General features: G+C 27.7%; 1 protein-coding gene across 1 annotated transcript; it reads right to left on the bottom strand.

The window, feature by feature from the left end:
- Window positions 1-4411: 4411 nt before the first annotated feature.
- On the bottom strand, window positions 4412-11766 carry LOC132927006 (uncharacterized). The gene is given in 13 exon segments (XM_060991448.1): window positions 4412-4513; window positions 5149-5278; window positions 5357-5479; window positions 8093-8287; window positions 8349-8462; window positions 8464-8495; window positions 8580-8723; window positions 8798-8928; window positions 9149-9791; window positions 9992-10303; window positions 10472-10633; window positions 11553-11614; window positions 11684-11766. Coding segments are annotated over 13 exon segments (2232 nt in total). The 5' UTR covers window position 11766.
- Between the last annotated feature and the right edge of the window lie 2123 nt (window positions 11767-13889).

The following is a 13889-nucleotide window of genomic DNA, read 5'->3' as shown; positions in this document are numbered from 1 at the left end:
TCCATTCACTTTCAAATGCCTATATAGTATATACATCACTTATCCGCTCAAATCTTGAATATGCTCCTATAATTTGGGAAAATAACAGCATTGGACATAGCGATCAACTTGAAAAAGTACAAAACAAAGTCCTTCGGTACATATGCATTAAATCTAATATACCGAGAACCCCCCACTCAGGATACGAACACATTTTGAATATTTTACACTTAGAGTCACTAAAAACACGTAGAATTAATAATTATAGCAACTTTATTTTTATGTTATTAAACAACGAAATTGATGATGCATTTCTACTTAACCAAATACATTTTAAAACGAATATTCATAAATTACGCAATAAGGATTTATTTTATATATCACTGTTTGGTCGCCGCGACAAATCTTACGACGTATGGGCAGTTGTTTGCCGCGACTCGCGTGGACTTTGATAAGGTTACCAAAATATAATAATAAATTATTATGACAATAAATCAATGGTGAATTCTCAACATATATAATAATACGACACTGTCGAAAAGTATTACAAATATAATATTATAACAACACGGGGCCCCAAAATAATAATAACATATAAATTATAACATAAATAATTAATTTACCATTAAGGCAAAAAGGGTATAATACAATAAAAAAAAATAGACCTGATATCCTGCGCAGTAGTGGTGTCGATCCAACTTCCCGGGTCCGAGTTGGCAATCTTCCTTGGTATGATGAAATGCTCGGATTAATTTGACGACGTAGCAATAATATAATATTATAATAAATATATATATAGAAAATACGGTCGCAGCGGTTACCGTATATATATAAAGCAACAACCGAAGATGGTACTTGGCCGATAAATGTATAAAAAAACGCGATCACACGTTGAATGTCCGAATATGACAAATAAGTAATAACTCACGATTATATCGGTTCGCACAAGACGCAACAATAATAAATAAAAGTTAATATTGATGACTACGAACGCGAACTTAGCGGGTGTGAAAAAAACACGTGACTTTCAGGTGTCACCTGACATAAGAGCATGGGCACGCGGGAACGGTGCGTAACGCCTACCGTGGCAACACACAGGTCGACCGGTTTGACGGAAGACAGAAAAAGGTGTGAAGATGGCGCGAGTTCACACGTCGACCGAGACGGCGGCGACAAGTTCGCGGCGATCACGGCTTGACCACTCGGTAGGGAAATAGACAAGTGTAATGACCGGACTGTCACCTGCGTTGTGATGGCCTTTGACCCGGCTGAAACGCGCCAAGGGGATCGGTGTTCGAACAACCACATTTCTCTCAGAATTACATGTTAAATGATCCCTTAAATATTTTGATGTCTTGTGGAAATAATCAAATTTTTAATACACTATTTAAGTAATGTAATCTGATTGTTATTTAATTTTCTATAATATTATATTGTTTCATACTTCACTCTGTCTCCCATTATTCAGGTTTTATTGTATTCCTTGTATTATTTTTTCTACTTATATCGAATTTTTCCCAAATGTATTAATTTTCAAATATTATTATACTATTATTAATATCCATATTATATTATATTGTAAATTGAACACTATCCGTGTAAATAAAATTAATAAATATATGCAAACGTTTCGATCTACAAGTCATTATATTATATTTGTAATAATTAATTTTTATTATTATTGTATTATTGTATTAATTGTACTACACATATCGAATTATTCAAAAATGTATTAATTGTCAATAATTATCATATTATTATTATCGTTATTATATTATATTGTAAATTGGACATTGTCCGTATAAAATAAAATAAAAATATTAAAAAAGTAAATATTACAATGCAAGATTTTAGGTATTTTAAATTCATAGAGTGCATAATATTAATATTTATAAATACATTTATATTTTAAGTACTTACGTATTTTAGATGACATAAATTAATTTTAAATTTTCTGAGAAACACAGTTCTAACAAAAATTACACTTTTGACCAAAAATAGTTTTAAATTGTATAATTTTTTAAATCTCGTAGAATGATTATGTCGACTAGTGTAGTTTCATGGGTCTATTTTTAGCATTTTGGAATAAATATTTTTGAAATAAACCCCACAAATCAATAAAAAAAAAAAATTCCAAAATCTTCATAAAGTTATAGAATAAAATATTTTATCTTTATTAATTATAATTATACGAAAGTATTAACTACGACTTCTAATTTATACAAGTAAGATTTGCTTGTTTCACCCCAGATTACAATTATTGCGTAAGAAAAATATTAAAACAATTTTAAAATTAATTTAGGCCATCTAAAATAGGTTGGTACTAAAAAAATATATACTTATTTATGATATTATATTGGTAGACCGTAGATGAGGTGTATTAAATGCATAATAATTTTTTAACTTTGATATAAAAATTGTCCTCGGTTCAGATCTGAGTGACGCTCTCTTGCGGCAGAGAATGGTTTGGCCAATAACTTATGCAACTACTTACAGTTTTTTGAATTTTCTATTCAACACAGTCACTAAAAAGTGCGCAAACAATCCGGTGTCGATTTAGAGTTGGTTTGTATAAAACTGCTCCAGAGAGTAGGAAGCTGATATCTGCCATAAGTTTAATACGGTCGCCCGTTCATGGTAAGCACACTACACGTCTACACCTATTCTATTTTCGGTGCCATGCGCCAGTCCGCGATATCTGCGATGTACACAAAGTTCACCATATCACACTGTGCGATACTGCGATAACAAGCACAATATACAGGTTGACAGCGCATAGAGCGTTACAGCATCAAAGTGCAGGCTCCACTGCTCCAGTCTGACCGGGAGTTAAGCTTTAACACTTCCATCCAAAAACGTGCGGGGCACCTCACCGAAGCTAACGTTACCCGACCTGATCAAATCGATTCATTACCGAGCGGTTACCTCGGTCATATTATGGTCACTTATGGTACCAAGGGCCTATGAACAATTTTGAAAATTTTCTTTTTTCTTTTTAAAATAACTTTGCTCGATAGGTTTATTACTGATGAGTATTTGATCGAAAACCAGATAAGCTCGAACTTGAGGTCACAGAGATACAGATTTTCAAATAATAAGTATTTTTCGACAAATGTACCAGGAGCCTATAATATACTCGTTCCAATGCAACTCAACTTCGCGGTGTGGTACACCTATAAACGGATTAAGAAGCGCCTAATTTCCCCGGGGATGACCCGTTTGGGTACAGTATAAATAATTTACCTGAAAATTGTTAACACGTTTTGCCGCATTTATGAAAACACCTTTGGGCACAATATATAGGTATTGCAACTAGTAATCGAAAGTCTTGTGAAATTTAATCTAATAAGTACTTAATCGTTTGATCTGTAGACCATGTCCTAATTATTGGAAAATACCACATCAAATATAGATATTGTAATAACGCAAAAATAAAATAATGAAAAAAATCCTAAAATACATTGGATTAAAATGCGAATTGACTGGCATCAAACACTTGTAACTAATGGTGGATTCACAGAAAACTCAACTATTTGAGATAAATTGCTAAGAGAAACCAAGAAGATATTTACACGAGACTAACCGAGCAAGATTCCTTGAAATTCTTGTATGACTTGAAGTACTGTTGAAGTCGACTGACCAAAATAATGAGAGGTATATTGGAATGTTGTAAATGAATAAATCGGTGAAGATAATTACGGTAAATTGAATTTATTTTTGCTTATAAAAAATGAACACATATAAAATTTACAAATTGTTAAAAACATAACAAAGGATGAGCTACTGGATGACTGAGCGCCGTGTTGATTGTCGTGTGGGCTTTTATAAATGTTGATAGCCGCCTTGTATGATTATTTACTGTCCAAAATCTAAGAGTGAGTTAATTAATAGTAATTTATTTAATGTTTATACAGTTGTATAAATAATATTCTATTTATTTTCTTTAATCTAAAATTATTTAATAACTAAAGATATTTTATTTTCCGATTTTATTTGTGCAGCTGTATTGACATTTTATTATAATTCTAAGTAATGATATATCATAATGTATATATCATTACAATTGTTTCTAGATATGTGTAGTTAAATTATAAGTCTTAAGTACCTATACTTTCATCATAAATTTTAAACATTTTTCATGTGACCATTTCATGAAAAAATGACTATTTCGTGAAATATTTTCGATTTCACGAAGTGTAAAAAATCTGTTTCTATTTCATGAAATGGTCATCTTTTCATGAAAAGATGAATTTCACAATGTGGCTACGACATATGTATCACTCTCATACTCACCCATGGACCCATGATAAGCTGACAGTGGCAGATTTTTAACTTTATCCATCTAAATAAACCTATTATACTATGATTAATTATAACTTATTAATACAACTTGTAGATTTTATATGGTGGCAAATAATATATATGGCGGTGTTCAACACATGAAATCGGTTATTTTTTCTACTGGAAATCCTAGTCCGTTTTGTTTACATATTCGGCATCGTTTCACAGTTTTTTTCAGTGGAAAGTTCATAGGCTGGGAACACATAATTATTAAATGTATTTCTTGGTTATAATAATAATAATATGTAATACTGACATATAATATCATAAAATGTTAAATCTATCTAAAATATATTAAATAGGTAATCATTTATTTTAAGTCATTTAAGTTTCATTAAATAAAAATGTTGAACCTTATTAATTTAAAGATATTCATAGTACTTTAATATATACAACAGTACAACACTGTAATTAAACATTTAATAACTACGAGTATGGTATGGTTTATTGTCATACAGCAAATCGATAAGTAATAATTATTATAAAAAATATAATATAATTAAGTATTTACTATACACTAATAATATGCATAAAAAATTGAGAATAAACTTAGAATATAATAGTTATTAATGACTAATGTTATTATATTTATTACTTTAAACAATTTTTTTTTATGTTTTCATAAAAAAATCGAAAAATAGTTTAGTCAAAATTAGAAACGTGTAGAGTTTTTTTATTTCAAAATTAGTTTTCCAAATCTTATGTCTATGACAATAAAATACACTTGCTCGCTGGTTTATTTTCAAAAACCTTAGAAGAACAATATTTTAGGTAAAATATCCCCTTCTTTGCGTCAGTGATATGCTTTTATAGTAATACTAAACTTACATATGAACCAGGTACTTCGTTTTTATGACGTTCTGTTACTGAAATGTTTAACAATTTGTCTAAATCTTCCTTTAACAATTTTTTTTGGTTTAATTTTTTTTGTATCAAATTTTTTTGAAATGTTTCGTCCCTTTTAAAAACAAAATGTTAAGAGCATAATTTAATAGAAGATGATATTTATACTATTATCATATGATATTATATATACTTTTCTTTAAGCTTATTCAATAATTTTCTTTCAAAATCAATGTTTTCCTTTTTTTGTTCTTCGAGTTCAATATTTCTCGCATTTTGCTGTTTTAATTGGTAATAAGCTATCTGACGATGTTTACTAAAACAAAGTCCATTAATTATGTATTAAATATTTTATCCTTAGCTTTAAATTTTTTTATTATAAAAGTAAAAATTAAGTCCAGAACACACAATCATTAATATAATAATCAAAATTCCAATTTACATTCATAAATAAACTGAAAGTAACAAGCGTAACAGCTAGTCTAATGTGCACAAAATATATTTAAGCATTTGCTACACAAAAATCAAGAAAAAAGACTTACTTAAAATACTTATATTTGTAGATATGTATAAAAATAAAAAAATAATATGTTTTTAATATTTTTATCCTCGTTATCGTACTTAAATAAAAAAAGTTAAAATTTGTTTTATTTTATACTTTAATAATTTTAAAGAATAGTTTTCATTGACGAGGGCCCACAACTACGGCTACAACTATGTGAACTATGTATTAGCCCCTGGACCCCACAAGGTCTTAATCTGAGCTTGGCTTTACAGTATTGTATCTCGTAATTGAGTAAGTTAAATTTAATTTATTTGTAATGTATGCATCAAAATTATTGAATTTAGTGATAAATCATTGCATATGAATAACGATTCTGAGCGAAAGCGGGCTGTCAGCTTATGTGGCTATATATTACTATAAATACCTATATTTCATGATATATTTATATTTTTCTCGTTTTTACTAATTACTAAAAAAAGATCAAGAAATTTTTATTTTTGATTAACTTGATTTACATTCACACTAGAAAAAATATTGAAGTTGAAATTTATACCATTATTTCTAATGTAAAAAGTAGAAAAAACGATAAACATCAATTCAAATTTTAAAGTCAATACATTACATAAAAGAGATTAATAATTATAATTAGAATATTGTGGAATAAGAGGCATACAATTTAATTTATTTAAATCGTAAATCAAAAATAGGTATTAAAGAGTAAGGGTAAACAATACACTTAGTAATGAATTACCGGTGTATTGTTCAGTCCTTCAAGGAACTGTCCTAGGTAACTTACTTTTTATTATTTACTTAAACGGATTATTAAACTAAAATATTAATAGTGGGGAAATATTTTGATTATCTGATAACACTGCTATTTTATTTAGCAGTGACTATCAAAATATTAACATTGAAAGCATCGTAAACACTGGACTTGATAAAGTCAAAACTTGGTTAGATAATAATTCATTACAAATTAATCACGATAAATCTAAATTTTTGCAATTAAAAATTAAAAATGTGAAAATGTTTGCCCATCTATTTACAAGATAAATATTTAGGTCTATATATTGATGATTGTCTAAAATAGAATGCACATATTGATAATTTATCAATTCATTTAAGGAAATTTTTTATGTATTTAAAAAGCTTAAAAATATTTTGAATAATAAACTCAAAAATATGGTGTACCAAGCTCTGATACAATCTATAGTTACATATGGAATTGCCTTTTGGGGTTCTGCATATCAAACATAAAATAAAAAAAATCAATAAAATCCTCCATCAATAAAATGGAGACCACATTAAACTCATTAATTAAATATCTTTACTATAAACCAAGGCTATTCGCTATATGTTCACTGTACAGAGAATTAAAAATATTAAATATTACTTCGCTTCATTTATTGTATTTTTGTACCTTATTATTTAAATATAGACCTAAAATTTTACTACCAAATCATTTCTATTCTACTCGTTTTAAGTTCAATACAAATTTAACTATTTCTTAATTAATAACATGTTTCGCACAATTTGGACTAGATTATGTATTCATTTATTGTTGTATTCAATTTAAGATTAACCCTCATAACTTTTATAATCGTCACCATTAAAAAAAAAACTATTATTGCCATTATTTTTAATATTATGTAGCTAAGCATAAGTTTATCCAACTACATTAAACATTAGATGTATAAATGTATTGTCATTCTATTATTTTAAATCAAAAATTATTTTGTACGCTCTGTTTTTCAATTATAATTTTACTTATATTCTTTAAAATGTACAAACCAATATTATTATATATTAACTTGTATCATTGTTATTATATTGTTTATGCTTTTCATATAATATGTATATTTTATAAATTTTTACAATGTAATTTTTTTTCTCTTATAAATTGTTAAAATATAGTTAGTCCCTATAGTTGGGAAATAAATAAAATTATTATTATTATTATTCATTTTCTAAGGTTTACTAAAACAATATAATAAAATTTGTTTATAATTGACAATTCACATTTGTTGTATAGTATAGTGATATAATGTTAATAACTTTAACCTGTTATAATTAATAGTCAGACTAGCTACTACATACTACTTATATTATGCACATTCATTAATGAATGTTTTGAAATTATATATTTTAAATATTTTAATAAGATAATAATATAATAACTAATTAACTATTATTTATTAGTATAATTTGATTATTTGTTCTAAAATACTCTGCAAAATGTGTTCCTTCAGAATATAAAATTAATAATGTACATTATTAATAAAAAAAAAATTTTTTTAGTGAATAAACTATCACTTGTATTAAATATTAGAGATATGTAATAGTTATAATGCAACCTAATATAAATGTTATATAATTTTGTGTTATTATAATAAATTAATAAATTATTAATATAAATCGACTTACCAATTGTTTAATTTCTGTGATTTAAATTGATCAGAGCCGATAACAAATGTTGTATTTAACGGTAATTTTATATCTTTTTCCTTCTCTTGTTCTATTATTTTGGTTTTATTCTTCAGTTGTTCATCAAGGATAATTAAATAATTTTTTTTTGACCTGTTTTTTGCTTCTATATTTCTTATTCTCTCATCACATAGACTAAATGTAATTTAAAAAGTTCATAAAGTATTTCGGGTAGGTACAGAATAATATATTTTACTTTTTTAACAATTCTTTTTGTATTAGTTCTTCATTTTTTAAAGATTGAATCTTCTCTGTTTCTTTTTTAATTTTGTTATAATTTATTTGATTTAGTAAAGATTGCTTAAAGTGGTTTTTTTTTAATATTAGTAATATTTGCTGGTCTCTAAATCAATAAATTATCAACACATTTTATATTGAATATTTTCATTAGTACTTTTCATAATACTACATAAATATATTATTTTACTTGTTTCAAAATATAATTATCACAATTTTTATCTTTTCGATTTATATTATTTTCATTTTTAATCGCATTTGCTAATTGTTTTGCAGTATTATAATTAAATTCAGATATTTGCTTTGATCTATTTTTACGTTTATTTTGAGTTTCCTGAAAATATACTTGTGTTATTCACCATGATTTATTACATAAAGTTGGTGATGAATATAGATTATTTATTTTACTATGTTTAAAAGTCCATTAATTGGATTATCTCCATTCATAAAATTATCTCTAGATAATTCAGGTTTATATATATTATTTATTTGACTTAAACGATATTCTCTAACATTACACGAATGGCAGAGGGTTTCATCTGAAATATAATTATTATTAAAGTAATTTATATTAGAGAAATATAATTGTATTTTGCTAATATTTGTATGTTTTGTCTTATTATTTATCATTTGTAACGAAAATATATTGATTTAATTAACAAATTGTATTATTAAGCTGTAATATTATTATAATATATATATATATTTAATAATAAATAATAGTGTATGTTACCGCTATTAAGACAAAATTATACTTACCTTTATCAATTCCATACATAAATGTGGTTTTTCCATCAACACAGTGCTTTTTTTCTTCAAGTTTCGACGTTAACAAATTAGAATCTAGTGGTACAGCCGAATCGATTAAATCGTGTGGTAGCGATTCTGGTAGTCCATAATCTTTACATTTTGCAGTTGATTTAACGGGACACGCACAAGGCAAAATTTTCTCGTGTTGCGAAAGCATGCTGCAGTTAGATCTTACTGACCGCACTGATGTTCTTGACGACGGCCTAATTTGTTTTGACATCCTTGAAATCGGTCTTGTCTGATTATCACATGACATGGTCTGAGCACTGATGATAGGTCTGTTTGATTCAGCTGACTGGACAGACGTCCTGGACAGGGGTCTGCTTATCGGCTGTTTATGGGACTGTAGAGAAGATCTAGAATCGGGTCTAGTTGGTATAATCTGTTCATGTGAAGTGTAGGAACGGACAGACAGTCTTGAGTCGGGTCTGCAGATAATGTCGTTGTTGTCGGGATGTACTGACATACTAGAGTTGGGTCTAGTTGTGCCACAGGTATTAGGCAACACGCCTTCATAACCAGTTCCTGGTCTATATTGAGACAACGAAGATGCCGGGCGAGAAATAGTTGACATTGCAGAGCACGGTCGTTTCTAAACAAATTATAAAATGTATTGTACCTATTACATTATAAACACCAGAAAACATGAATTATTCATAAAATTGACATTTTTCACGTTTTAATTTTAATTTTTGGAATTTAATAATATTTGCATTTTAGATGTTGACGAATTAAACATTACTTTAATATAATTTAAAAGTATTCTATTTAGTCGTTAATTCATTAACTTACTTGTTTTTCAAATTGATCAGCATTCCAATCTGGAAGATAGTAAATGGCTTTATTTTTTTTTCGATTTTCTAGCATTTTATTTTTAAAAACCCGATCTTGTCGTTCTAAAAACTCTTGATAATACTTCATTGTTACCATTTTGTTTTTTATTTGTAATTTACCAATTTTCGGGAAAGGAAGTTCACAATTTTTTTCTTCGTATAGTAACTTCTTAAAGGCTACAACGACTTCGTTATAACAATGACCCACCATATCCACATTTAAATTACAATTCTGGGCAACCGATAAAACATTTAAATAGCGTTCTCGTATCTGTATTTGTAAATAGTTGAAAATAGTTTTAAAAAATTGTGTAGGTTTGTTCTTATCGGTGTAATAATTTTATTAAAAGTTTGTTTTTATACTTTGTAAACGTTTTTCTTTTTCATATTTGGTTAGATTAGGTATTTTGATTTGGTTTAAATAAATACATGTACTTACAATTCCGGTATTATATTCTCTTTTTCTTTTTAAATTAAAATCATTCGCTAGCTTTTCATCGATGACAAAAACTGGCTTCCTTATTGTATATGGATGTATTTCGCTTTGATTTATCACCCATTTAGCCACAGTAAAATAACCGATTCCTTTTAATATTATTGCCTATTTAAAAAAATAATAACATTTTTTTTTAGCCAATGGTTCAATAAGATAAATTAAAAATATTAACATTGTAGGTTTAGTTGTATTTCTAGGAGTAGATCACATAGGTACTTAAAAGTTAAAAGTTATTTTTAATTATGTAAGCTATAGGTTTCTGGAAAGATATTACATTTATGTACCTGAGGTACATGCACATAACGTACTATTTTTATTTAAAATTTAAATATTTTACAATTTAATTTTTGATTTTACTAATTAACTATAATTTGCACATTTTTAATCAATACACATTGATTGTGTGTATTTTATATACTATTAATAATTTATAGTAAGAATATAATTCGAAGAACATTATTTTGTTTTAATTCTAAGACTTAAAAACTATTTAATAAGACGATACAACAAAAAAAGTAAATATTGTATTATATGTACCATTTAAATTTAAAACTGTAGTAATTATAATTAAAAGCTTTCATAAAAACATATAAAAAATATCAACATAAATATATAACGCTATGTTTGTCATTATGTGGTATACCAATTATTCTATTAATAATATTAAAACAATGCAGATAAACACCAATAGAGTAAAATCTTGATTTTTACAAATTTTAAATTTGTAATAACAATAACAACATAAAATAAATGTCTTGATGCAGATAATTTAATCAAAATATTTTATTATGCGTATGGCGCGAGAGAATTGTAAGAGATCTATGGTCATACGGGTAAGTAATTTTCTTTTGTAAATGTATTTGTTAACGTGATATATAATGTAAGGCTATAAAAGTTTCTTCGTCGAATAAAATAGAAACAAAATCGTATTTATAAGCTTTAAATTTTATTCTATAGTAAAAATAACAAATACTCAAGCATATATTATATAAGTACCCAGGTATATTAAAATAAAAAAATTTACTTTGTCTTGGCTTATATTGTTTTCAATCCAACTAGAAATGCAATCCCATACTTTCAGTAGATCTGTGCATATAAAAATAACTAATTTACCAGATACCGTGAAATAAATATGGTTATAGTATTTTATATTACCTTTAATTGAGTATTCCTTGCCTATTTTCGTTTTAAAGTTTTGCATAGTCTTATCAACGATTTCTGCATTACGGTGTACCATATTTTTGGTTAGGTAACAGATATAACTAAATTAACAAAAAAATATAATTGAATAGTCAAATCATAATATTTATATTTAGAATATTTAGAATATAACGAATAACTATAAATTATTTACTGGAATTAATCACCATAGATTTAAAACAATCAACAATTTATACTAGTGGTTCTTAATCTTTTTAGAACCACGACCTAATATTTTTTCTGAAAATCTATCGCGACCCATATAGTATCAATAAGTAGTTCTAAAAAATATAATATAATACTATATAATTAAAAAAAAATTACAAGACCCAAATTGACTTGCTACCCAGAGTTTGAGAAATGTTGATTTATACGATTTCATAGTAGTTGTTTTTATCGATTTTAATTATATTGAATATTTAATACTATACACTGAGTACTGACTAAGATATAATCATTGATTATAAATACTGTAAATGTTTACCGGGCAGTTTTTCGGAAAGAAAATATTTTCGATTGCATTTATAGAAATGCATGTAATTTAATTTATCACCATATTGAAAATGAAACAATAAGAAATAGGCATATTTAATAAAAACAAATTTATTTATAAAAAAAATACACATTAATATATATCTATCTAATTTTAAAAATAAATAAACCTTTAAGTAAGTAGCTAAAATTTTATTAGACATTTTTAATAGAACTAGGTACAACATCCGATCGACTGTCAAGACAATACATATTGTAGTACAGGAGTATACTCTTCCAGAATTAACTGTGTGTCATAATTTGAACGCAGAGTTCTCGCGATCCATGATGGGTTCAAATTGTTTAAATTTGATAAATTTATAGTTGTATAGACGCTAGGTACATATAACATAATAATAATATTGTGATACATTTATATTTTATAAACATTCAGGTGGTTCAAGATGTCATGGTAAATCTAAATCTCACAAATTTATAGTTGTAGGTACTAGGACACTATAGGTACAATAGGTACATAATACACATCGTCATAAATCTACAGGTGGTTCATGACGTCAGAGTAACGCTCTCCGTGTTGCATACATTTATTGAATGACCCCAGCCACAAGACATAAATAGGTAAAAAAAAATGTTAAGGATAACGTAATATGGGGGCCCTTTGGTCTGGGATCAACTGGCAGTTTAACCAGCTTGGCAACAAGACGCTTGAGGATACATTCTTATGTTTTGACGGTAACCATCACACGAACAATATTATCCAGACCGGGACGAATCTCGATTATTTAACCGATCTGCCAAGCCGTGGTTGATCTTGTCGGTGTATTGATGACGACGGATAAATTTGATGTCTGCTTAAACCACTTCTGCCTTCTTTGTAGGGTGTGTAAAATGTAAACAACCATTGTTCTAATTGCTCTATCGTCGTCGAAATGACTGTTGAGCTTGACGGAGTAGCTGTTGACGACTTAAACGGTTGATTGAGTGCTCACTACATATTTTTCTGGAAGAGCTAGTAAAGGTCGCCTAATCAGAAAATGATCTGCGGTAACACACGCTTAGTCATTATATGATCAATATGGAGAGAGGTAGCATCAGCCGAGAGTGTTACACGCCCTCGATAGTGTAATTAATGTCGTGAATTCCTCGGTAATGTATACTTGAGCACCGATCACTTTCCTTGGATAGGTTTTAGTGTTTTTGATGGCAGTCTCTCATATATCGTCAAAATGTGGGGCTCCGGATGGATTAAATTACCACGTGCATGGTAAACGACCATAAAAGATTTGTTAATTGGAGTCTTCGTCGATTAATCGCTTTAATTGTTTGGTAGCAGTGTAGCACCTACATAATTTGTACCACAATCTAACCATCAACCTACAATATAATATGTACTATAGTGATATGTAGTATATACATTATACATGGTGTTGGGAATACCACGTTGCGCAAAACAAATCTATCTAATGTGGCGAAGAATGCGTCTGTGGATAGATCTTACACGATTTCCTAACCTCACCGACATACATACAAAGAAGGCTAAATATATTTTAAAGAGCACCACGACGTCAACTTTTACGAACCATGAAAGGTCCTCTATAATTCATTCCTATTTCCTACGTCAAAAAATGGTTGGTTTTCTATAACTCTAGCAGCTAGTAGATCCCCCATA

Source organism: Rhopalosiphum padi, chromosome 3 (assembly GCF_020882245.1).
Source record: "Rhopalosiphum padi isolate XX-2018 chromosome 3, ASM2088224v1, whole genome shotgun sequence".
In the NCBI taxonomy this organism is placed as follows: domain Eukaryota; kingdom Metazoa; phylum Arthropoda; class Insecta; order Hemiptera; family Aphididae; genus Rhopalosiphum; species Rhopalosiphum padi.
Note: the sequence above shows the minus strand (reverse complement) of the source record. Positions and strands in the feature narration are given on the sequence as shown.